Source organism: Chelonia mydas, chromosome 5 (assembly GCF_015237465.2).
Source record: "Chelonia mydas isolate rCheMyd1 chromosome 5, rCheMyd1.pri.v2, whole genome shotgun sequence".
Taxonomy (NCBI): Eukaryota; Metazoa; Chordata; order Testudines; family Cheloniidae; genus Chelonia; species Chelonia mydas.
The window spans coordinates 127,080,597-127,107,819 of record NC_051245.2 but is presented as its reverse complement, the minus strand read 5'-3'; the positions used below and the strand labels follow the sequence as shown (position 1 = coordinate 127,107,819).

The 27,223-nt window shown below is 42.9% G+C and overlaps 2 protein-coding genes across 2 annotated transcripts in view; one reads left to right on the top strand and one right to left on the bottom strand.

The window, feature by feature from the left end:
- Positions 1-6,802, top strand: part of LOC102942875 (neuronal acetylcholine receptor subunit alpha-7) — a 144,316-nt gene extending 137,514 nt beyond the window's left edge. The window contains exon 11 of the mRNA XM_043547285.1: positions 5,490-6,802. Coding sequence (XP_043403220.1) covers positions 5,490-5,569 — 80 coding nt within the window. The 3' untranslated portion in view covers positions 5,570-6,802. The remainder of the gene's footprint in view (positions 1-5,489) is intronic.
- Positions 1-27,223, bottom strand: part of DNAH6 (dynein axonemal heavy chain 6) — a 187,537-nt gene that overhangs the window by 11,085 nt on the left and 149,229 nt on the right. Inside the window, exons 67-73 of the mRNA XM_043547288.1 lie at positions 23,513-23,659; positions 17,412-17,550; positions 10,414-10,533; positions 7,168-7,289; positions 5,264-5,393; positions 1,865-1,992; positions 255-440 (exon numbers count right to left, since the gene is read on the bottom strand). Of these exons, the coding sequence (XP_043403223.1) occupies positions 255-440; positions 1,865-1,992; positions 5,264-5,393; positions 7,168-7,289; positions 10,414-10,533; positions 17,412-17,550; positions 23,513-23,659 (972 nt within the window). The remainder of the gene's footprint in view (positions 1-254; positions 441-1,864; positions 1,993-5,263; positions 5,394-7,167; positions 7,290-10,413; positions 10,534-17,411; positions 17,551-23,512; positions 23,660-27,223) is intronic.

Sequence of the window (27,223 nt, the reverse complement as noted above, 5' to 3'; positions counted from 1 at the left end):
AGATTGAAACCATGTCTCTAGAAATGGATAAGGCCAGTATTTGGATCTGGGTTACTCTTGCCCCTTTATCCAGGATTTCCGAGAGTGCTACATGTTGTACAGGTTTCATTTTAAAATTCTGGGGAGAGGATTAAGTGGGAAGTTTGGGTACATTAGGTTTGGACCAAGCTCCCCTTTCAAGCTTCTGGCATGACCAAATTCAGTCCTTGAGCAAGGACCTAGCACACTACCTCATCATAAGGCAGTTTACTTACATCTACAAAGGTTGTCCTTAGTACAAGGTCTTTTACCCATCCTCCTAATGGCTTCAGAGAAGGGTATGCTGCATTGGCCCAGAGTGTGGGAACTTGGTTGTTAAGAAAACTGTTGTATACTTTCTCCATCTCTTCCGACATCACCACAAAACCAGCAATAGCTTTGTTGAGAGTTTCTAAAGAGCTCTGAAAAATAAAAAACGTTATAGTGTACCAAACCATAAACACCTTTACTGAAGCTGAATTTTTGCAATGGCTGTTGTGGGAGTTGTGGATCCCATGAACTTCATCTAAAATAACACTCATGGCCTTTAAATGCAGCTGTGTGGACACGATAATAAACATTTGAATCAATTTAACGGAATACTGAGAACTGCCAAGTTAAAATCTGGGCTGCATGGGAAACTAAGTGCCTGATCATGATCACCTCCTGCATAGCCATGAACATTCTCAAGTCCCAGTCAGAGTTGGCCATTGAGAGAACAGGAAGTCTCATTGATATAGTGGCCTGTCACACGACCCCTGTGGGTGGGTCTCAGATTCTGTGTTTTCTCTGGGATCACTGAGTTTACAGAACTGTCAGAGACAGGAAAGCAGTGCAGAAGAAGAGACAGTATCTCTCTCCTCTACCCACCTTCCTGAACTCTGGCTGCTGAGGAAACAATGGTTATTTTAATTGGCTGGGATATTTTTAAATAATTTTAGATAGGTTTTACTGCAAAAATAAAGGATATTTTGAATAAAATAATGTATACAGTGACTTTTGGCACTGTACGCCTCCCTCCCCACACAATCAGATTGTGGATTTTCATATGATTTACGGTCACAAACCACTAGCCTGAACCTTTTATTTTCCTTGTACTCTGGTCAAACGTTTTTCCACCCAACATTAGTACTGTTTAAAGAATACTCTCTTCTACAACATTTTGACAGCAAGAGTAAGCATAATTCCTTGCACCTATAACAATCTGTGCAGCCCTTCTTAGGTAAGGAGTTTAAATAATTTCTCCAGATGCTAATGATGAAATCCACCTAGCAAAACTACCAAGTGGAAAAGTATGCAATGGTTGCAAACATTTAAACAAGTGATCCCACACCATAACAGAAACAGCTATTTAGGGCTAGATTATTCGTTACAGAAACCTTGGTCCCTCCTCTTCGCTGCCTGTGGCATATAACAGCCTAGTCTCCTGTGGGCTGACATACTTTGGTCTCATTTCAGTTGCTGGTGGCCTGTGATATGCAGGAGGTCAGCCGTGATGAGCTAGTGGTCCCTTCTGGCCTTAAACACTATGACTCTATACACAGCCATGTCTAGTCAGTTTCACTAGGGAGGAAGGGAGTAATTTACTACTCCTCTTTAAGGGGTGTAGAATACTCGCCCTCTTGCAGTCAGCCAGCTTTGTCTGCTCCTTCACCTGCTGTGGGAGGAACATCTCAGGAAGAGCCCCTGCAGGAGTTGTGATTGTGGGTAACCCTTAGATGCACTGCACCACGAAGGGGAGGGAGCCCTTACACCCCCACAGCACACAGGGCAGGGGTACAATCTAGCTATAGAGCTTCCGGTAACACTGCCACCCAATGTAAAATGATTCAATTAAGTGTCATACTCTTAACAAGTCAAGCAGGTTGTTGAACCGATCCACTTCTTGTCCAAGTACAGTAGTTAAAGAGTCCACACGTCCTTTGTCATCCTTGACAAAAAGGCTTTCTGAAGCAGTGTCTATCTCCAGTTTTCCTGCAATAGAAACCTTTGTTTATCACTCAGGAAGATCTGGTGTCACTACAGCGAGGGAAGAAGGAGAGGAACAATGTTATCCCTCGATTGGAAAACTGCCAGTTTCCTTCCTGATGAGCTGTCTCCAAGTTCACTTCTGCTGGGGAGCTCCTAAGGGACTGGCGGGAAATAACCCCCCTGCTTGCTCCCACCCAATTTTTGGAGTAGCTGCAGAGTTGCTCTGTGTTTGCTACAGCAACCTCGGGTCTTGAGTCGCCTCCACCATGCCCACCTTCCCTCACACAGGGAGACTGAGCAATGGATAAGGCTATGGTTTTCTCATGGAGGTCGCGGAAGACACTGACTTCCAAAGACCCCCGTGACTTCAGCCCGGGAGCGGCAGGGAGCTGTAAGGTACCCCCGCCGTCTGAGGCAGCGGGCCCCCAAGCTCTCATCTGCCATGGGCAGTGGAGGTACCCCGCAGCTCCCAGCCACTGCAGGCAGAGGGGGTACCCCGCAGCTCCCGGCTGCTGCAGTGGGACAGGGGACTCCCACTGCCACCGCAGGGCAGGGGGATCCCCGCAGCTCCCTGCTGCCGCTGCAGGGCAGGAGGACCCCCGCAGCTCCCCAGCCACCACCACAGGATGGGGGACCCCTGTTGCTCCCCACTGCTGCCGCAGGGAAGGGGGAACCCCACAGCTCCCCAGCCGCTACTGCGGGGCAGGGGGACACCGGCAGCTCCCCACTGCGGGGTGGCAGGGGGATTCCCATAATGCTCCCCGCTGCTGGTGAGGGGGCAGGGGGACCCTGGAGCTCTGAGGTCCTACAGGTGGTGGGGCCCCCCAGAGCTCCCAGACACCCCGCAGCTGCCCAGTCCCATCCATTTTGTCATAGATATTTTTAGTAAAAGTCAGGGACAGATCACAGGCTTCCGTGAATTTTTCTTTATTGCCCGTGATCTGTCCATGACTTTTACTAAAAATATCCATGACAAATCTTAGCCTTAGTGATGGATCATTGAGTGGTGCACCCACCAGTCCCACTCCCCTTCTGAATCCCTTCTGGGTAACGATGTGCAGGGAAGCCTGGGTAGAGCTATGATCTGTGTCCCACAGGGACGCAAAATCTTCCATGTAGCAGAGAGGCAGCAGGACCCAGTGCCCTCCGTACCCTCACAGGAGGGGCAGGATTTGTCCCTAACAATATACATGTTTGGATAAGAAAGCCTAGAGACTCAGCTGGTACAAATCAGCTGAACTGAAGTCAATGGAGTGGTGCCAATTTCCCCCAGTTGAAGATCTGGCCTCTTGTTGTTAGATTAAATTTGATTCTTCTCATGGTGCTGCTGTTTAACATGCAGAACTGTGAGCATGAAAACAGTTCACCAAATACAGAGTCTACAAACAACATTTTCCCTTGAAAGTAAAATGTACACTTTAGTGAGAAAAATTTCCAAAACATATGTTTGAAAATCAAGAAGTTCCACCCCTCTCCAAAGAGCAACCATTAAACCATTTGACACTAAAAACATATTGAAACACATTCTTTTTAAAATGGGAACAAATTAAACATCTTCACAATGATTACGGAGCAGAGAATTTCAGTGATATTTCGCTAGCTGGGGCAAGAGTTTAGAAAAAAACACCACATGCAGATAATTGCACCTGACGTGTTTGCATATTAACAGCACAGTGGTGCATAATTTAAAAAACTGTAATTATTGTACAAGGATTTAACAGTCACAACTGTTTAGAAAATCTTATGTTCTGACAAACTAATTGGTATGACAGGATATCATAGCAACAAGATTCAGCCTTTGTTCCGCTAAGGGAATCTTCATTGTTTTCTGGTGAACAGTTTTAATGACACATTCCCCCAGCTCTTAGGCACATTATTTTATGGAAGGATCTCTTAACACTGCATTTATATGCAATAGCTAAATCTCACAACATAATTTATGCCCTCACACTGCAGTCAGAACCACATGGTTGGACCCTTCTGCCTGCTTGGAATCCCACTGCAGTCAATGGGGTTCTGTGTATGCATAAGAGCCTGGCAGCAAGGACTCCCATTGACTTGCTCAGGATTTTCTGTGAGGGTAAATGATGACTCCCTGTGCAGGTTTGATTGCTGAACTGGGGCCTTTAGTTGCACATCTTAAACTTCCTGTCCCAATGTGCAGAGACTCCCCTTTGTTCTCCACTGCGCAGGTTGTTAGTGCCAGTTAAGCTTGCTCCTCTTCTTGAATAGGTGCCGGAGGGAAGATATTTAAGAGTGGCTGTTTAGAAAATGGAAAAGGGAGAATGCCTTTGGGAAGGCAGGTCTCCACAGCCAGGCCATACAGCACTGGGTTTAGCCCCAAGCTGAGAATATTTTCTGTTTCTGTTCTCATTTTATAGGCCGTCCTCTCACACTCACAAATAAACATTAAGGAAGAGATCTTTTTGACTAAGAAAAATCAGGAAAACACGTAAGCGTGTGCTTTACTTTAAAGCACATACTTAAAGTCCATTGACTTTTACAGGATTTAAGCACCTGAATCACCACCCTTCTCTGGGGATGTCTTCCCCACTGTGTCTATATACCACACACAACTAGCAGGATATGCCATACTGGATCAGACCACTGGTCTCTCTCTGCTCTATCTAGTCAAATATCCTGTCTCCAGTAATGGCCACTATCAGATGCTTTAAAGGAAGACATAAACCATTATCACTGTGCAATAACATAGCTATGATGACAGTGTAGTTTTAACCCCACACAGCTGTTGATCGTTTTACATTCTGAAGCATAAAAGTTGTTATCCTCTATAAATGTATATTCTAGCTAGTGTAAATCTGGATATTTTGATTATCCATACAAAATGTTTTGAATTCTAGTATGTTTTCTGTCTCAGTAAACACTTTGGGGCATGATTTTCAAAGGCACAAATGATTGTTAGGTGCCTAACCATGCCTTGTCCCTGTGAAAATCTCCCCCGTATGAAGCAAATGCTATAGGTTAATTATGAATTGTTAGTTTTTCCCCTTTTATCATTTAAAGTACAGTATATTTTTGATCCATTTTAACAAGTTCTGTTTACATGTAGTTACATGTATGTTTATTGTTTCAGTGTGGAGATACATTCATGTCTGATACCACCATATACCTCCAGTGATAACACTTTTCCTAGATAAGGAATTAAGCAAAAGGTTCTTTATCAACAAACAAAACAAAACAAACATATTTTTCCCAAATACCATTATATATATGCAGTAATATTGACAAAAACACATTAACAACACTATCCTACCAGACAGTTTTGTCAAGATAGTGCTAACAAGCTCTTGAACAATTTCATCATTGCTTTTTCCTGATCCTTGTGCAGTTGATCTTGGCTGAACCTCAAGTATTGTTGTGATTAAAGTGCTAGTCTCTTTACGCTGCAAAGAGAAAAACAGAAAAGCCGTGTACTTTTAAAAATTTGCCATCACAAGTTATTACTTAAATATTTTAATCTCTCTCTCTTTTTTTTTTAGGTGTTTATATTCAGAACCAATTACTTCCAAGGAAAATTTTATCATTTGTTCATGATATTTTCATTCTTGAATTTACTTGAAAATGTAATTGAAATCTGTAAATAGACCTTTGCTCTGTTTTAGGTGGCTTTTTTGACCAGCTATTGTTACCATAAGAAATAAGTCCCCATGATCATTGAGTGTGTTATATATTTATCATAATGGGTATCATTTTTCTCAACCTCTCTCTTATAAAATGCATCCATTCCACTGCACTGAATTCCAGACCTTTGATGCTGCTGGAATTCAGTATAAACATTTAAAATTAGATAAAAAAGATTTGTTAATATTTTCCCCACTGACTTATCTAAAAGTAACATTAATTTTTGCTGCTTTCTACAGAAAAGTGTGAAATGGGCATTTTTTTCTCAGGATGTTTCTAAATTAGTTCATTAAACTTACTGCAGTATATACTGAATGAGACTATAAAGTTAAGGGAGTTGAGTTAAAATTTTAATGTTTTTAATTATCTTAGTATTGGAAGTTATAAAATCCCTGCTTCAAACCCCTAGGACCAAAGTTTATTAGATAATGTGTAGTTTATCTTCTGTTTTTTTAGGTGGTATGACAGTCTTTTGCTTTTATGGTGCTGGGCCGTAAGCTTATTGCTACATTAGTCTAGTTTTTAGAATTAATATTATACTACAAGCAAAAGTGGATGTTTTTCTAATTCAGTGCTTATGACAGACAAAAGATATTGCTTTTCAATGGTGTATTGTGTGTGGAAGAGAGAGTGTGTAGTTGAGATTTTCAAAGCAGTCTAGGGGACTTAGACACTTAACTTCCACTAAATTAATGAAAGATCATTATGTTATAGTAGCACCTTGAAGCTACCTAACAAGATCAAAGCCCTGTTGTGGTAGGTGCTGTACATACACATCATAAGAGACAGTCTCTCTCCTGGAGAGCTCTTAAATTAAATAGATAATTCTAAGGGTGGGAGAAAGGAAGTATCGCTATCCCCATTTTACAGATAGGGAACAAAGACACACAGATTTTAAGTGACTTGCCTAAGGCCACCAATTCTTTGGTGGAGCCAAAAACTGAACCCAGATCACTTGAGTCCCACCCATCTGTGTCTAAATCCCCTAGTCTGCTTTCAAAATCTCAACCACATTATCTAGCTATTTTTAATGAGTGTTTGTATGCGTGTAATGCTGTTTTTCCTAGACTACTATGAGGGTGGTATTTAAGGATTCTGGAAGATTGTTTGGGTCCCTCCAGGGAAAATGCATAAATATAATAAATTAATAAATATAAATGTGTGTGTTCTGAACAGGTTGTCAGTATTCCTTCACATCTCTCATCCGTCTAATCGGGAATTATAATGTCCCATGAGAAGAGGCTGATTTGTGTAAAACTAAGGATAGAATCAATGTCAATAAACAACTGTCCAGCATAAATCATGGTGCACTTCATTAAAAAGCAGCTTGACAGGAAACTGGTTAAAGAAAATATTCGGGAGTTACATATGGGAAAAAATAAATCTAATGATTAGGGTGGATTGCCTAGCAATTCCTGCTTGTTATTTCTGCTTAACAAACTATAATTATTAAATCAAATTCTCCCTTTAAGCTACATAGTATAATTCATTTAATATCATTAATTTAGAACATGTATTTAAGAAAAGCCTACAAACCTGGAAAGCCAAATTGGCGTTCTCATGCATTCCAAATATTTCTGGGTCATCGATCAAAGGAAAATGTTCAATATAGTCTTTATAATCTTGCAAACTATCAGCCATAGGGGCAAAATATATACCTGTTACAGAAATGCACATACAGACTCCACATTAAAATGTTTTATTGTGAAATAAATGAGCAAAAATGTATGGAAATGTCAAAATGTATATATTGTATATTATTAGTGAAAAACTTAAATTATTGAAAGCACATTCAAAGAAGTAAAGGAATTCACCACGTAAACAACAAAACATCTATACGAATATGCTTTAAAATACATTTGGATGGTAACATTTTTCATTATGAGTGACAGGCATATATCAGATTCTGACACTCTAAAATTGTTAGAGGCAGAATTTTACAAAGGTAGGGCCAAAAGTCTCACATTTTCATGTTTTGCATTAGCGTGTCTTAGCATTTCAGAGGAACTAGAACTTTCGAAGCAAACAGGTTATATTCTGGAACAGAAAAACAACTGGATATTTGTTGCCTGAGGAAACAATGTAAAAACAGGAGCAGGATATGGGATGTTGCTTGTTATATCCCATAGACAGAACAAACTTTATTTAAAATAAAAAGAAACAAACGGCTTTCACAGGCTTGACTGCTGAGCTGAAGTGGCAACTCACACTGGTATAGTGAGCCCCAGGTTAGTTCCTGACTGGCCTTCCAACTCTCTGGTGGGTCATTACAGTGCTTTTCCTCTTTGGAGGCTTCTAGCTACTCAGCAACTTACACAACTAGGGCTAACTACTCATAACTAATTGCCATCTGTTAACAGCGTAACTACCAGGCCTGGAAGAAAGAAAGACTGGTGTGGCTGAGATGGTAAGTGCTGGACTGAAGTAAGTGCAATCTGTCACTGGCCTGTGATGGCTATTCAATAAACTGAAATTAAATTCTCTTCTCTGCTCCCCCTATTCTTCCAGGGAAATACATATAAAGGGACATGAATAAATGGCATTAAGGGTTTGAAGTTGTGTGTGTAGGACAGAGCAGAGGAGGGTCCAGTGGCCAGGGCACAAGCCTCAGACTTTGGAGATCTGGGCCCAAGTCCTTGCTCCACCACAGAGTTGCTGTGTGACCTTGGGCAAGTCACTTGCCCTCTGTGTACCTCTGTTCCCTATCTGTACAATGGGGATCATAGCACTGCCCTGTCTCTTAGGGGTTCTGGGAAGATAGGTACATTAACGATTGCCAGGCATTCAGAGGCTACCATGATGGGTGCCATACAAGTACCAAAAATAGATACAGAAATGGTGAAGTGGGTTCTGGTGAGTCACTGAGACAGGTGGTTCACTGTCTCACACTGATAACAAGGGAGGTGGAAGAGCCTTTCTGGGGAGGGGGTGAGTGCAGCAGTCCTGAAAAAAGGAATCTTAGGAGTAGCCCAGCTCAAGGAGGAGAGATCCAAACTTGATGGGCTTGACTCTCCACTGCACTGTGCCTTGTGTAGTCATTTGCAACGGTGCAAAGGGGGTATAAAATGCTCCCAAATTAGTGAGAAATGTCCCTCTGATCATCTCTTAGTTTGACACTCTGGCCACATATTTCAGGCAGAGAATGCTGACAATGTGCAGTGCTTGTAGCAGTGGGATCCACCTCAAACACCTGTTGAGCATCGTGCTATGCAGCTTTTCAATATTTAATAGGAAGCAAGAGAGCTCCCCTTCTCCCTGAAGATGGCCAGAGTAAAAAGATTTAACACCATCAGCAGGATACATTGGGAGTTATAAACCCTACAGCAATACTGGAATCTTCCTGGTTGTGCTAAACTTTTAGCCCCCCTAAGTCCTTTAACTGGGCCAGTTCTGGTAAGGACTTTAAAGTACAGCTCTAATCAGAGAAGTGGCTCTGTAAAAATAGCAGTGGAGTTCAAGGCTTGTCATCTCTCTGGCACTTCCAGATCAGATATGCTCAGGTCCCAAGTAAAAATATGTTTTTTTTCCTAATCTGCTGTTCCTGCCATTCACCCTGGAATATGCAAGTCAAGGTAGGTTCTCACGCACAATTACCCAGGATAAAGGTTCTGCAGGCCAAATTCTGCCCTCAATTACACATGCACAAGCCTTTTGTCTTTAGATTATGCCCTTGATGACACCTGGGCAACCCTATTGTCTTCAATGGGTTTGCTCAACTGTAATTTATTGGATTTTAGCAAACAAGTCTGTTGATGAGCAAGAAGGATTAGATACAATCCAGTTCTCTCTTTCTTACGGGGGGTAGCATCATCCACTAGATATGGCACTAGACAGGAAGTCAGTAGACTTGGGTTCTATTTCCAGTGCTGCCATTGGCTCACTATGTGACCATGAGCCACTTATGAGTTCCTATTTGGGGCGCCATATTTTAAAAAGTGTTTAGATTAAGATGAGCCCTTTTGAGAACCGTGGACTGAGCACTTTTGCAAATCTCACCCTTGACCTCTCTGTGCTTCGGTTTCCCCATCTGTAAAATGGAGATAATAATGTTTATTCATCTTTGCAATGTGTTCTAAGATCTATAAGTTAGAATTGACAATTATTACCATTAATTGTGTTGGCTCAGCAGTGCTAACTGAAGTATATAATACAAGCAAAAATAGTTTTGTCACTAAATTCAGCAGATATAACTATATTCATATTGTGGGACTAATTTTCCTTTCATTTACACTGGAGTAAATCATGAGTAACTCCATGGACGTCAATGGGGCTAGTGTAGTGTAAAAATAGTGTGAGAAGAGAATCAGGTGCAAGGATCAGAGTAAGAAGTTAACATTTTACATAGTGACTTTTCACAGAAGACCCACATTCTACGGAGTCCCTGAAAATCTTAGGAAGTCCACAACAGACCTCAAGGTTCACAGGTTCTCAAATACTGCAAAATTTGGGCCAAAAGCTTCTTTTTGGAAAATGTACTTCCGAGTCAGAGACTTCTGTCTGTGGGAATGGAAGGAGATACACTACCAATAATGTCCTCTGTGGGGCAAGAGACATTTTTCTCAATAAAAAACTAGGGAGACTTTAACTAAGCTTGTTATCCAGTTCTTAGACACACAGAGAGAATCAGACCCCATTGACTGATGCGAGATCCATCACAGAAAGACCAGAATTTTTCTACAACACAAATACAGAATTAAATACACAAAATCATAAAAAAATGTGATAGACAAACAGTTTGCATTAACCCAAATGGAAATCCTCTACAATTCTAATTGTATTTACCTGATTCGGAGTATTTGTAATCATATTCTAATGTTTCAGGAGAAAAAAACCTCTTTAAGACTGTACGCAGGCACCTCTGATCCCAGGTGTCTGTAACTCGCCCTCCATAAGTAATTTCACCTGAAACAGTGTTTGATTTTTACAGATTACAATGTCATATAACAATTCACATATTAAAAAGCTTTTACTTTTTAAAATTTTAACATTTATCTTTCCTAGAATCCAGGATAGCATGATTTTTGTGCGTCACTTTAATGGAAATAAGAGTGTTTAACTGTCAGAAAGATTTTTTTTTACTCATTAAAGTGATTGATAAAATCTGACACTGCAATACATCTAAGTCAACTAATAAAAAAATATCAGATTTTCAAACAAGTTGCACACACAATTATGTGTCTAATTTGAGCATGTAATTACTGCAGCTATATATGTAAACTAGCGAGAGATATAAAGGGTAACAAGAAAACATTCTACAAATACATTAGAAGCAAGAGGAAGACCAAGGACAGGGTAGGTCCGTTACTCAATGAGGGGGAAGGGGAATAATAACAGAAAATGTGGACATCGGAGAGGTGCGTAATGACTTCTTTGTTTCGGTTTTCACCAAGAAGGTTGGTGGTGATTGGACATCTAACACAGTGAATGCCAGTGAAAATGAGGTAGGATCAGAAGAGACTAAAATAGGGAAAGAACAAGTTAAAAATTACTTGGACAAATTAGATGTCTTCAAGTCACCAGGGCCTGATGAAATGCACCCTAGAATACTAAAGGACCTGACTGAGGAGATATCTGAGCCATTAGCAAATATCTTTGAAAAGTCATGGAAGACAGGAGAGATTCCAGAATACTGGAAAAGGACAAATATAGTGCCAATCTATAAAAAAGGAAATAAGGACAACCTGGGGAATTACAGACCAGTCAGCTTAGCTTCTGTACCCAGAAAGATAATGGAGCAAATAATTAAGCAATCAATTTGCAAACATCTAGAAGATAATAAGGTGATAAGTAATTGTCAACATGGATTTGTCAAGAACAAATCATGTCAAACCAACCTGATAGCTTTCTTTGACAGGGTAGCAAGCCTTGTGGATGGGGGGGAAGCAGTAGATGTGGTATATCTTGACTTTAGTAAGCTTTTGATACTGTCTCTCATGACCTTCTCATAAACAAACTAGGGAAATGCAACCTAGATGCAGCTACTGTAAGGTGGGTAAAAAACTGGTTGGAAAACCATTCCCAGAGAGTAGTTATCAGTGGTTCACAGTCATGCTGGAAGGGCATAATGAGTGGGGTCCTGCAGGGATCAGTACTGGGTCCGGTTCTGTTCAATATCTTCATCAATGATTTAGATAATGGCATAGAGAGTACACTTACAAAGTTTGCGGACAATACCAAGCTGGGAGGGGTTGCAAGTCCTTTGGAGGATAGGATTATAATTCAAAATGATCTGGACAAACTGGAGAAATGGTCTTAAGTATATAGGATGAAATTCAACAAGGACAAATTCAAAGTACTCCATTTAGGAAGGAACAATCAGTTGCACACATACAAAATGGGAAATGACTGCCTAGGAATGAGTACAGCAGGAAGGGATCTGGGGGTCATAGTGGACCACAAGCTAAATAAGAGTCAACAATAATGCTGTTGCAAAAAAAGCAAACATCCTTCTGGGATGTATTAGCAGGAGTGTTGTAAGCAAGACATGAGAAGTAATTCTTCCTCTCTACTCCGCACTGATTTGGCCTCAACTAGAATATTGTGACCAGTTCTGGGTGTCATATTTCAGGAAGGATGTTGACAAATTGGAGAGAGTCCAGAGAAGAGCGACAAAAATGATTAAAGGTCTGGAAAACATGACCTATGAGGGAAGATTGAAAAAGTTGGGTTTGTTTAGTCTGAAAAGGAGAAGACTGAAGGGGACATGAAAACAGTTTTCAGGTATGTAAAATGTTGTTACAAGGAGGAGGAAGAAAAATTGTTTTTCTTAACCTCTGAGGATAGGACAAGAAGCAATGTGCTTAAATTGCAGCAAGGGAGGCTGAGGTTAGACATTAGGAAAAACTTCCTAACTGTCAGGGTGGTTAAGCACTGGAATAAATTGCCTAGGGAGATTGTAGTATCTCCATAACTGGAGATTTTTAAGAGCAGGTTAGACAAACACCTGTCAGGAATGGTCTAGATAATACTTAGTCCTGCCATGAGATGACCTCTCGAGGTACCTTCTAGCTCTATGATTCTATGTAAACTGGGTAGCTGCATCTTATGTGCCTAATTAACCATCTGCATGCACAGTCACTCAATTTGCTGTGTAACTGGAGTAACTGCATATGCAAAATACACATACAATGGTACACACAATTTTCATGATCCATTTTGAATCGGGAAACTTTGGCCCTTAATGTGGTAACAGAAAATGTGTTGTCTGACAATCTCCTTTCTGGGACTGACTTCTGCCCTAATCTCAGACATTTGAATGGCAGCTCAGACTTGTCCATGGAGCTAGACGGCTGGGACACTACACTCACACCATCTTAGTACTTTCAAAGCTATACAGAAACACTGCCTTCTATATATAATCTCATTAGAGTAATATATTCAACAGTATCTAACTACATACAGGGATCTGAAAAGAGGCCATCATAGGGAGACCGAAAGAACTTTCACGTTGTGGGGCAAATTAGGGGAGGAGTCATTAGGCAGAGCTGGTGCTAGGCATAAGCAGACTAAGCAATTGCTTAGGGCCCTGAGCAGCTCAAGGGGGTTTCCTATTAATTATTAGTATGTGTTGAGCATGGGTGAAGGGCCCACGAAAATGTTCCTGCTTATGGCCTCCTATGAGCTTGCATTGGCACTGTAATCAATATTCCATCCTGCAACCTGGCCTTTACCTTAAATTGAGACACTGGCAACACAGCAAGAAATAAGGAAAAGTTCTCAGGGAGGAAGAGATAAGGAGGACAAAAAGAAGGTTCCCCTTTCAGAAATTTGATAGAATTAATCTATTTTAGGAGCAGTGCTTGGAGCAGCTTCCTGCTGATGGACTGTGCTGCAAAGGAATGAAGACCAAGCATGGAGAGCTTTATAGGGGTGTTAATGCATGAGCAAGAGGCAGCTTTGCAGACTTTATTTTTAGTGTCCTAGGCCTTTTCTGCTCAGAATACCATGTGCAGTCAGTTTTCCACAGCTGTATATGCACTGGCAATTCATTTGATTCCCCTAGCAATAGTTGAGTTTGAGGCTTTCAGGACCAGACATTTATGGTGAAGGGAGATAAATAGGGATGATGTGTTTCTGAATTGATCAGTTCTCCTAAGACAAATCTGAACAGCTCTTCAGACATTTAACAGCATGTACCATGCTTTTTCTTCAGGTGTTTTAGGAGACGTGCTTTAAAAAAAACAACACAGAAGTGCAAGGAAACCTGGCCATTTAAAGTTAAGTTATGCTTGATAAAAAAAAAAGAAGAAGGAAGGGGCAGAGTAAGGGGGAGGAGAAATGGAGCAGGAGAGACTTTGCTCATAGGTCTGAAACTTGAACTCCGGCAGCATTTCATTCTGCATGCAGGAAACAAACAAACAAACAAACAAAAACCAGAAGAACCAGTGTTCAAATATCCATCCTCCTTAACAGAAGTTGGTCCAATAAAAGATATTACCTCACCTACCTTGTCCCTCTAATATCCAGGGACTGACACAGCTACAACTACACTGCATACATCCTCCTTAAAAATATACTAAATAAATGTTCACAAAGTGAACCAAAGGTAATTTTAAGATAATGGGAATTGGGTCCAATACAACTTTGAAGTAACGTCCATGAGGCTGATGCTGAAGTAAAATCAATTTGCTGTAAACAAGCATTTAATATACATGGATGAATGAACAAATCTTTACAACGCAAACTGATAGAATACTTTCAGACGCAATTTGTGCCACAGAAAGGGCTTCACTTAGCAGGCAAGCTTGAAAGCACTTGTATTCATCTCAGAGAATTTACAGGTTTCAGAGTAGCAGCCGTGTTAGTCTGTATTTGCAAAAAGAAAAGGAGTACTTGTGGCACCTTAGAGACTGTAACAAAACTATCTGAGCATAAGCTTTCGTGATGATGATCATTTCGTGGATGAAGTGAGCTGTAGCTCACGAAAGCTTATTGTGACGAAGTGGGACTGTTCTTAATGTTTCCTCCGAATATTGTGGGGGTGCCTCATTTTCCCCTATGCAGTTCTTAAGTATCTAGGGGGTGGGGTAAGGGTGTATGATCACTGCAGAGCCCTAGAGGGCAGGTGTGTGCAGGGGTCTGGACACAGAGGATGGCCGACACCCTGTTTCCTGGCAACTGATGGCCTGGGCCCTTCCCCCCTGCAAGGTGAGAGCTAAGGGGTTGGAGAACAAAGGAATCAGGTGACCTCCTGGCCCGGGAAAGGAACAAAGCCCAGAGGAGGAGGGGCTGGAGGGAGTTTCAGTTTGGGGCTGGCTAGGACATGGAGTGAAGTGCAGACGTGGTTGTCTGGCTCACTGCCCTCCAAAATGGACCCAGCTGAGGGGTCCTGTTCTCTGCACCTGCAAGCTCTGTTTTAGACCATGTTCCTGTCGTCTAATAAACCTCTGTTTTACTGGCTGGCTGAGAGTCCCGTCTGACTGCGAAGTTGGGGTGCAGGACCCTCTGGCTTCCCCAGGAGCCCCGCCTAAGCAGACTCGCTGTGGGCAGCACACGGAGGGGCAGAGGATGCTGAATGCTCCGAGGTCAGACCCAGGAAGGTGGAAGCTGGGTGAGCTTTGTGCCCTGCAGACAGGCTGCTCACCGGAAGGCGACTGCCCCAGAGTCCTGACTGGCTTCATGGGGAGCAGTTCCAGAGCATCGCCCGGGGACTCCGTGACACTTATGCTCAAATAAATTTGTTAGTCTCTAAGGTTCCACAAGTACTCCTTTTCTTTTTTAGAGAATTTACAGTAGTTTTAATCTTCAACTTGACAAAACATAGAACAGAATAACGGGGCCTATTTTTCATTTACATTGGAAAAGCATTTTTTGCTGTATAGTACAGGTAACTAATGGGAAAAATGTAAAACTAGGCAAAGAGAATGAGGAGTCCTTGTGGCACCTTAGAAACTAACACATTTATTTGGGCATAGGCTTTCATGGGCTAAACCCAAATAAATTTGTTAGTCTCTAAGGTGCCACAAGGACTCCTCGTTGTTTTTGCTGATACAGACTAACATGGCTACCACTCTGAAACTAGGCAAAGAGAGACGCTTAACTGTTATATTCACATACCTATCTTGTGAAGTAACTACTATAAAAGCAATTCTAACACTGTGGAATACTACAACCAAATTACAGGGTTTGTGATAAAGGAAATATTAAGTAAAAAATTATAAACCACCATGAAATAGATATGTGAAAAGCATTTTCACATTTCAGGGGTAATCTAGAAGGACATCTTAGAATAAGGGATCAGATATGTTTTGCCTAAACCACTGTGAATGTGTTTCTATTTTTTTTTTTACTGTACTCTTTGGAAGACTTTTTATTCCTTCATAAATCACTTTAATTATTTTTATCATAAAACTACCATTTTTGTTTCCTGTCTAACTAATTATGTAAACTAAAATCTACTTAGCAGAGCTAAGCAGCAAAGCAAAGAGGAACATTACTGGAATTGTGAAGAAAAATTACCTTAAATTCTTGCTGTCAAAACCCAGAAATTATAATAATCTCTATTCTTGGGTCAGTGCTGACTGCATGGTACCAGTACAGAATGCAATGAGCTTGGAGTTCCAAGCTGTTTTACTTTCAGAAGGAAGTGCATACCCATTACTATTTTACACCAGTTTTACACTGTTGTTACTGCACTGAAATCAATGTAGTTACACTCAGAAGCTGGAGTTACACTGTGATGAATCAGGCCCCTGTGTGTTCCTGAAAAGATTTATTAAAGTATAAAGAACTGCTTTTGAACAAAGGCTTTGGTTTGCTATCCTATACAATGGTGATTACTAATGGTTAGATTAGCTTTATCAGTCTCTCCACAGTTGCTGAAGAATTTTTAAATCACTTATATTTGACTCTGTAAAGTGAGAGCTGACAATTTTCTTTTCTTCTTGCTCAAGGAGTAAACTAGATATAATCTGCATGATGATTATCTTATTGCTATGGGTAATTAAGCAGCTGTTTGGATATTGCCACTTTGATATCAGGTTTCCATTGGAGGGGTCATAACTTGATGCTCCTACGTGTCCACAATAGCTCTGAATGCTGAGATTTATATGCTCGGGTCATCAAGTTAGAAGGCTGCTAATTTTCTCCAGTCAGGAGATCCTTCCAAACAGAAACTTTGCAGGATGGACATAGCTTAGGACTTTTCAAAACCACACAGGTCTTTGCTGTTTGGCCTATGCTCTTGATGCCAGTCTGTTAGATAGCATTTGAATGGGTATGTCTAACCTGGAGCTGGAGGTGTAATTTCCACCTCAGGGAGACATACCCATGCTAGCTCTGATCGAGCTGGTATGCTAAAAATATAAGTGTGCATGTAGCAGCACAAGCAGAGGGATTGGCGAGGGTACCTAGGGTTTTAGACTAGACCATACGCAGGACAGCTAGCCCATCCCGATGCTCACACTGTTGTGTCTACACTTCTATTTTTAGTGCACTAACTCAATCAGAGCTAGAGTGGCTATGACCACCCAAGACAGAAATTACACTGTCCATTCCAGTGTAGACATGCACTTATCTAGTGCCTTACCCTGACTCCGACTTTAAAATGCCATAAAAGGTGAAGATTGATTACAGAACCCATATAATTGTATTGACTTCAGTAGGATTCCACGGTTATAAGTAAAAGCATAATATGGCCCTATACAAATAATCAACTTAGACCTGCTAAGTTGTTGCACGTAGCTATATAGCTTAGTCATATCTTGTGTTTACTGAGGAATGCTAGAAGTAGATAACTGCTAATACTGGAGCTGTTAAAATAAAATATCTGAGCACTGTACCTGTTATGTAAGTTAGGGCATCCCAGGGTATCTTTCCTTCTTGGCAGTAAAGATTTAGGTTCAGTAAGGCACATTCTCTATCACTGTCATTAAATTCATAGCAGATGTTCCACCCAAGAGGTCCAAACTTTTTCCTCTCCTTGAATATTAAATTAAAAGCAAAACTGAGTAAAATTAGTTTGTTCAGGATGCTCAGAGCAATTGTACTGTTAATTCATAGATTCATAGATATTAAGGTCAGAAGGGACCATTATGATCATCTAGTCCGACCTCCTGCACAACACAGACCACAGAATCTCATCCACCAACTCCTGCGAAAAACCTCTCACCTATGTCTGAGCTACTGAAGTCCTCAAATCATGATTTAAAGTCTTCACGGAGCAGAGAATCCTCCAGCAAATGACCCGTGCCCCATGCTACAGAGGAAGGCGAAAAACCTCCAGGGCCTCTTCCAATCTGCCCTGGAGGAAAATTCCTTCCCGACCCCAAATATGGTGATCAGCTAAATCCTGAGCATATGGGCAAGATTCACCAGCCAGATACCCAAGAAAGAATTTTCTGTAGTAACTCAGATCCCACCCCATCTAACATCCCATCACAGGTCATTGGGCCTATTTACCATGAATATTTAAAGATCAATTAATTGCCAAAATCATATTATCCCATCATACCAACTCCTCCATAAACTTATCGAGTCTAATCTTAAAGCCAGATAGGTCTTTTGCCTCCACTGCTTCCCTTGGAAGGCTATTCCAAAACTTCACTCCTCTGATGGTTAGAAACCTTCGTCTAATTTCAAGTCTAAACTTCCCAATGACCAGTTTATATCCATTTGTTCTTCTGTCCACATTGGTACTGAGCTTAAATAATTCCTCTCCCTCTCCGTTATTTAACCCTCTGATATATTTATAGAGAGCAATCATATCTTAATGTGGCGTTGTCTTCTGATAGCAATTTCAAATTTTGTAACAGAAATGATAAAGTGATAGATTAGCACAGACCTTAGCAAGGGGCAATGTGTAAGCTTTTTTGCCCCATGACTAAGGCTAAGATTTTGTCAAGGATATTTTTAGTAAAAGTTACAGACAGGTCACGGGCAACAATGAAAAATTCACAGAAACCCATGACCTACCCCTGATTTTTATTAAAAATATCCCTGACAAAATGGGAAGCCTTGATAGCTGCCGATGGGCTGGGAACTTCAGGGGCCCCCACCACCCATGGGGTCTTGGAACTCCAGGGCCCCCTTCTGCTGACAGCTCTGAGCTGCGGGGGTCCTCTCTACCTCCTGCGGCAGCCGGGGACCCTTCAGCTCCCAGCCGGCGCTGGCTGAAGTCACAGAGGTCTTTGGAAGTCACAGATTCTGATTTAATTGGGGATCGGTCCTGCTTTGAGCAGGGGGTTGGACTAGATGACCTCCTGAGGTCCCTTCCAACCCTGATATTCTATGATTCTCCATTACTAAATGGCAGCCTTACTCATGAGTAGCACCTGAAGGCACTGGTCCTCAGGGACACTCCCCCCAAGTCATATTTTCCTCCTGGCTCTTGGGACAGGAGAGGGAAGTAATTTCCAGTTGTCTTATGCCATGAGCACATTGCAACCCCCCCCCAGCAACGGGTCAGCTGAACTTTCGTTCTATCCATTCACCAACACTTACTGTACAATTAAAAGTGAAGTATTAGCTTTTGGTCACTTAGGAGATAAATCTCCCTATTACAGATGGGAAAGGTTGAATTTTGAGACAACCTATCTTCTAATCTTACATGTCTAATCTTACAGCTCTCCATCTGCCCAGTTCATGTAATTCCAAATATTGCATTATTTTTCAAAATAAATAATCCGTGATTTTTTCTTGAAGTGAGATGAATGCAACATTCATGAATAATCTGACAGCAGCAACCTAGTACGCTAAGCAAGGATAACATTGCGAACCAGCTGAGCGGCTAACAGCAGAGCGGCTAACAGAGGGAGTTTGCCTGGGAGCTGTCTGAGAGGAGGTACACTAAGGGCTGCATTAAGGAGGCTGTGTTGGTGAGTATCTGAGTGTCTGTTGTGGGGACAGTTTGACCATGTGCTTGATTGGTTGTTTGAAAAGTGTGAATTGGGAGTGCTTTGTTCCAGATGAGCCTTGAGTGGGCCTGACTGTTATAAAAAGCCGGTCAGCTGCGAACCAGCTGAGTGGCGAATAGCAGAGCGGCTAACAGAGGGAGTTCGCCTGGGGAGAGCCCACTGAGGCTTACATCTTGCCGGCTTCTCTGAGTAGTCACTACAACTCCTGAGGAAGCTCGTAGAAGGAAAGTAATATGGATGGTGAATGTTCAGCTGTTGTGACCTGCACTGGATGTGCCATGTTTGTCTTTCTTCCACAGGACAGAAGCGACTTTGTCTGTACAAAGTGCAAGCTGGTCTCCATACTGGAAGAGAATGTTCAAGGTCTGGAGGAACAAGTATCAACCCTGCATTGCATAAGAGAAACTGAAGATTTCCTGGACAGATGTCAGGATATGCTTCTACGGACACAATGTTCTGAAGATTCAGAGCAGGCTGCACAGCGGGGACAGGAGGACGGTGAAGAAATTTGGCAGCATGTGACCTCCAGAAGAAGAAAGGGGAGTGTCCATGTACCAGCAATGCAGATACAGGTAAGTAACCGTTTTCATGTTCTCTCCACAGGTACTAATGCGGAGAGTGGACTAGATGATACATCTGAGGGAAGGGAATAGAAGGAGACTCCGCCGATTGGAAGACATGAGATGCACTGTCCTACAGATGGGGGTTTCACGACCACCGCTCCCAAGAGGAGGAGGCGGGTAGTAGTGGTCAGGGACTCTCTCCTCAGGGGGACTGAGTCATCTATCTGCCACCCTGACTGGTAAAACCGAGAAGTCTGCTGCTTGCCAGGAACTAGGATTCACGATGTGACGGAGAGACAGCAGAGACTCATCAAGCCCTCGGATCGCTACCCCTTCCTGCTTCTCCACGTGGGCACCAATGATACTGCCAAGAATGACCTTGAGCGGATCACTGCGGACTACGTGTCTCTGGGAAGAAGGATAAAGGAGTTTGAGGCACAAGTGGTTTCTCGTCCATCCTCCCCGTGGAAGGAAAAGGCCTGGGTAGAGACCGTCGAATCGTGGAAGTCAACGAATGGCTACGCAGGTGGTGTCGGAGAGAAGGCTTTGGATTCTTTGACCATGGGACGGTGTTCCAAGAAGGAGGAGTTCTGGCAGAGACGGGCTCCACCTAACAAAGAGAGGGAAGAGCATCTTTGCAAGCAGGCTGGCTAACCTAGTGAGGAGGGCTTTAAACTAGGTTCACTGGGGGAAGGAGACCAAAGCCCTAAGGTAAGTGGGGACGTGGGATACTGGGAGGAAAGCATGAGAAGGAGAGCATGAAAGGGAAGGGCTCCTGCCTCATACTAAGAAAGCAGGACAAACAGCGAGTTATCTCAAGCGCCTATACACAAATGCAAGAAGCCTGGGAAACAAGCAGGGAGAACTGGAAGTCCTGGCACAGTCAAGGAATTATGATGTGATTGGAATAACAGAGACTTGGTGGATAACTCACATGACTGGAGTACAGTCATGGATGGTTATAAACTGTTCAGGAAGGACAGGCAGGGCAGAAAAGGTGGGGGAGTTGCACTGTATGTAAGGGAGCAGTATGACAGCTCAGAGCTCAGGCATGAAACTGCAGAAAAACCTGAGTGTCTCTGGATTAAGTTTAGAAGCATGAGCAACAAGGGTGATATCGTGGTGGGAGTCTGCTGTAGACCACCGGACCAGGGGGATGAGGTGGACGAGGCTTTCTTCCGGCAACTCACGGAACTTACTAGATCGCAGGCCCTGGTTCTCATGGGAGACTTCAATCACCATGATTTCTGCTGGGAGAGCAATACAGTGGTGCACAGACAATCCAGGAAGTTTTTGGAAAGCGTAGGGGACAATTTCCTGGTGCAAGTGCTGGAGGAACCAACTAGGGGCAGAGCTCTTCTTGACCTGCTGCCCACAAACCGGGAAGAATTAGTAGGGGAAGCAAAAGTGGATGGGAACCTGGGAGGCAGAGACCATGAGATGGTCGAGTTCAGGATTCTGACACAGGGAAGAAAGGAGAGCAGCAGAAAACAGACCCTGTACTTCAGAAAAGCAGACTTTCACTCGCTCAGGGAACTGATGGGCAGGATGCCCTGGGAGAATAACATGAGGGGGAAAGGAGTCCAGGAGAGCTGGCTGTATTTTAAAGAATCCTTATTGAGATTACAGGGACAAACCATCCCGATGTGTAGAAAGAATAGTAAATATGGCAGGCGACCAGCTTGGCTTAACAGTGAGATCCTTGCTGATCTTAAACACAAAAAAGAAGCATACAAAAAGTGGAAGATTGGACAAATGACCAGGGAGGAGTATAAAAATATTGCTTGGGCATGCAGGAGTGAAATCAGGAAGGCCAAATCACACCTGGAGTTGCAGCTAGCAAGAGATGTTAAGAGTACAGGAAGGGTTTCTTCAGGTATGTTAGCAACAAGAAGAAAGTCAAGGAAAGTGTGGGCCCCTTACTGAATGAGGGAGGCAACCTAGTGACAGAGGATGTGGAAAAAGCTAATGTACTCAATGCTTTTGTTGCCTCTGTCTTCACGAACAAGGTCAGCTCCCAGACTACTGCACTGGGCAGCACAGCATGGGGAGGAGGTGACCAGCCCTCTGTGGAGAAAGAAGTGGTTTGGGACTATTTAGAAAAGCTGGACGAGCACAAGTCCGTGGGGCCGGATGCGCTGCATGCGAGAGTGCTAAAGGAGTTGGCGGATGTGATTGCAGAGCCATTGGCCATTATCTTTGAAAACTCATGGCAATCGGGGGAGGTCCCGGACGACTGGAAAAAGGCTAATGTAGTGCCCATCTTTAAAAAAGGGAAGAGGGAGGATCCTGGAAACTACAGGCCAGTCAGCCTCACCTCAGTCCCTGGAAAAATCATGAAGCAGGTGTTGCTCTTTTAAGACTTCTAAAAGCATGCTCCACGCCTCGTCCCTCTCAGATTTTGGATGGCTCTTGAGATTCTTAAACCTTGGGTCGAGAGCTTGTAGCTATTTTTAGAAATCTCACATCGGTACCTTCTTTGTGTTGTGTCAAATCTGCTGTGAAAGTGTTCTTAAAATGAACATGTGCTGGGTCATCATCCGAGACTGCTATAACTTGAAATATATGCAGAATGCGGGTAAAACAGAGCAGGAGACATACAATTCTTCCTCCAAGGAGTACAGTCACAAATTTAATTGATGTATTATATTTTTAATGAGCATCATCAGCATGGAAGCATGTCCTCTGGAATGGTGGCCAAAGAATGAAGGGGCATATGAATGTTCAACAGATCTGGGATGTAAATACCTTGCAACGCCAGCTACAAAAGTGCCATACAAATGCCTGTTCTCACTTTCAGGTGACATTGTAAATAAGAAGCAGGAAGCAGTATCTCCCGTTAATGTAAACAAACTTGTTTGTCTTAACGATTGGCAGAATAAGAAGTAGGACTGAGTGGACTTGTAGGCTCTAAAGTTTTACATTGTTTTGTTTTTGAGTGCAGTTATGTAACCAAAAAAATCTGCCTTTGTAAGTTACACTTTCATGATAAAGAGATTGCACTTCAGTACTTGTATGAGGTGAACTGAGAAATACTATTTCTTTTATCATTTCTACAGTGCATACATTTGTAATAAAAATAATAATATAAAGTGAGCACTGTGCACTTTGTATTCTTTGTTGTAATTGAAATTAATATTGAAAATGTAGAAAAGCATCCAAAATATTTACTAAATTTCAATTGGTATTCTATTAAGTGCGATTAATCACGATTAATTTTTTAATTGCAATTAATTTTTTTTATTTAATTGCGTGAGTTAACTGCAATTAATTGACAGCCCTAATTTGTAATATAACTTACAGTTCTAGTTTCTGGAAATTAATGGCTAAATAAGGTTTGCACAAAATACTGCTATTTCAGTTATGATTCCATCAGACGTATTCTGAATATAACAGATTTATTGAACTAATTTTGTAATGGCATCTTAGTACCTCTGCTATCTGAACTAACACCATCAGGTATACCTGAATGATAGCATGGAAGAAGCAAATGCCAAAAATCATTTTCCTCCAATTTATGCCAAGGATATTGTCTTCAAAAAACGTAGTTGTCATCTCTGTGAATGCCCGCCTGATGTTTGCACGAAGTCCTTTTGGAGGCTCATTGGTTACCTGAATTGAGAAAAATAACCAGTTCTTGTTATATACATAAGTCTGCTCTCTATTTTTTTACTGCAGAACTGTCAAGTGATCACTTGAATGGCTATCTGCATGTAAATTGTATTTTCTACATTGAGGAGACTCATCTACATTAAGCTTTAGGTTTTAACCAAATGAACACATTGATTATTTCCCCTAGAAAATATATGGAAATGAAAAGCTATGTTATGAAAATAAGGAAAATTGGAGCAGAAAGAAATTGGAAAAAATGTGCAGGCACAAATTAGAATAAATAAATAAAAATAGCAAAAAGGGTGATTCAAGTACACACTATTGCAATTTATCTGCTTTATTTAGACAACAGCTTCCAGCTTCCGGATCTTGGTTTAGCAGAAGGCTGTCCTACTGGGCAGAAAGACTGTCCAGCCAGCAGTAGTCAGTATCTTGATTTAAATGGATTAGGGTTACAAAGATCAGGAGGGACAGCAGAGTTCATGCCAGGGTAAGCTCTTTCATTCAGCAGGGTATTCCATTTGCTGCTGTCCCAGGCTACATTTGTAAGGAGCTAGAGCTTGCCAGTCTTGAGTGTCTGGATTAGAGTGAAGGTTACTTACGGAACTACTGGAAAGTGCTCAGATCCTATGGTGATGAGTATAGTATAAGAACCTATATAGAACAGAATCAAATGGACCAGACTATGATAGAATCAATGTGTTGGCTTCAACAAAGAAGGTGTGAGTGGTGGACCTTTCTGATTTTTCTGTTTTTTCGCAACGTATGTTCCATTGGGGAAGGGAGAACATTCCTGGAGTTTTATTAAAGGGAAGGGCATGTGCCTCCCACATTCTAATGAGCACAATATGTTACAACTACATTTTCTATAGTATCTTTCACATATAATATATCCCATAATGCTTAACTGAGTTAACTAGTAAAGTTATACCAAGCTAAAAAATAAACAAGAAAACAGAGGGAGAGAACAACAACCTGGTATACACAAGGGATGTATAAAACTGTTGGTTTCAACAGCAGTTCTCTAAGATGACAACCCATAGGGAGCACACTGTCTGTGCCCTGGCATAGAAGCTTGTAGCCTTGAAAAAAACGGTGTCTGATGGGTACACTCACCCCTCCTACCGTCTGATGGGTACACTCACCCCTCCTACCATCTGAAGGGTTCCCCGTAACTCCTTTCAGTTCTGCCATTAATTCAGGAATCTTTAACTCAAGACTTGGCAGAAGTAGGGACGTTGTGTAGGCAGTCATCCCGGAGAACCATGGAAAGTAACCATTTTTTCCTTCTTTAAGAATAGAAAAGACAGTTATCTCTGGAGCAGCGTGTGTATGCCACGGTATAAGGGGCGCCGTCAGTCCCCCCAACCCCTAGTTCCTTCTTGCTGGAACTCCAAAAGTGGGGAAGGAGAGTGGGTCATGGAATGGACATGAGCAACACATCTTGAAGAACACCAGTTATAGAAAAAGGTAACTGTCTTTTCTTCTTTGAGTGCTTGTTCATGTCCATTCCATATTTGGTGACCCCCAAGCAATACCAACGGAGGTGGGCAGGAGTTCATGGACGTGTAGCTTGTAACACAGCTCTGCTGAACCCAGCGTTGTCTCTGGCCTGTTGTGTGATGGCCTAGTGTGCTGTAAACATGTGAACCGAAGACCATGTGGCGACTCTGCAAATGTCCTGGATGGGGGCGTGTGCGAGGAAGGCTGCCGAGGACACCTGCACTCTCGTTAGGTGGGCCTTCACCAGAGGCGGTAGTTGGACCTGCGCCAGCTCATAACAGGTCCGTGATCCAGGAAGTGATCCAGTTGGAGATCCTCTGAGAGGACACTGGAAGACCCTTCATCCTGTTCACTGTTGCGATGAAGAGCTGTGTCGACCTGTGAAAGTGCTTGGTATGCTCCAGGTAAAACACCAAGGCAGGTTGCATGTCCAAGGCGTTCAGCTGCCTCTGCTCATTGGTCTTGTGCAGCTTAGGACAGAACACTGGGAGGAAGATGTCCTGGTTGATACGGAAGGAAGACACCACCTTCAGCAGGAAGGCCAGATGTGGTACCAACTGTCCTTTATATTTGTAGAAGACCGTATATGGCGGTTCCAAGGTCAGGGCTTTAATCTTTGACATTCACCTAGTCGATGTCACTGCCACAAGGAAGGAAACCTTCCACAATAGGTGGGAAAGGGAACAAGAGCCTAAGAGTTCAAAGGGCATACCCGTGAGTATGGAGAGAACCAGATTGAGGTCCCATTGTGGGACAGGATCCCTAACGGGCAGGAAGAGCCTTTCGAGGCCTTTCAGGAACCTGATGGACATCTTGTGCGAGAACACCGGATCGGTGGATGAAAAGCCAAGATGGCAGTAGATGAACCTTGATAGAAGAGAGGGCCAGGCCCTGATTCTTTGAGAGGAGCAGGTATTCCAAGATTGACTGCAGGGAAGAAGCTACACTCAAATGCCCAGTGGGAGAACCTCGTCCACTTTGCCAGGTAAGTCACTCTAGTGGAGGGTTTTCTACTTCCCAAAAGGACCTGCTTCACCTCCCTGGAGCAAGCTTGCTCCTCCGTGTTCAACCATGCAGCATTCATGCCGTGAGGTAGAGGGAGGTGAGGTTGGGGTGCAGGAGGCGACCGTGGTCTTGCGAGAGAAGGTCTGGGAGGTCGGGCAATGGCCATGGCAGGGCTACTGCCAGATCCAACAGCATGCCGAAGCAATGCTGGCCCAGCCACGCCAGGGCAATCATAATGATTCAAGCCTTATCACTCTTGATTTTTGACAGGAGTCTGCTGACGAGTGGGATGGGTGGGAATGCATACATCAGATCTCCCGACCAGGACAGGGGAAAGGTGTCAGAGAGCCTTGCCAAGGCCTTACAGGGAGCAAAACTGATGACATTTCCTGTTCTGACTGGTAGCGAACAGGTCTACTTGGGGAGTTCCCCACCTCTGGAAGAGCTTCTGGACCGCTTCTGAGTAGTGCGACCACTCGTGGTCAGAAAAGAAGGACCTGCTGAGGCGATCTGCCAGAGTGTTCTTGACACCGGGAAGGTGACAGGCCTCTGGGTGGATAGCATGCTGGATGCAGAAATCCCTTAGGCAGGGTGCTTCTTGACAGACTGCCGATGAGCGCGCTCCCCCTTGCCTGTTGATGTAAAACATCAAGGCTGTGTTTTCCGTAAGCACTCGAACCACTCAGCTGGATAACTGCAGGAGGAAAACCACGAAGGCTAGGTGAACCACCCTGAGTACTTTGACGTTTATATGCAACGTCATCTCCTCTGCGGACCACATACTTTGCGTCCACGTCACGCCAAGGTGCACTCCCCAGCCAAGGGGCGAGGCATCCGATATCAGCGACACCAAAGGTAGTGGGCTGTCGAAAGGGACCCCATGTCCACCACTGCAACATGGTGAGTACCTTTGCTGGGATGGTGACGACCTTGTCTAGGTGATCCGTGGATGGGGCATAGACCGTAGCCAACCACTGCTGGAGGGGTCGCATCCGGAGCCTCGCATAGTGGACAATGTATGTGCACGCTGCCATGTGGCCCAGCAGCCGCAGACAG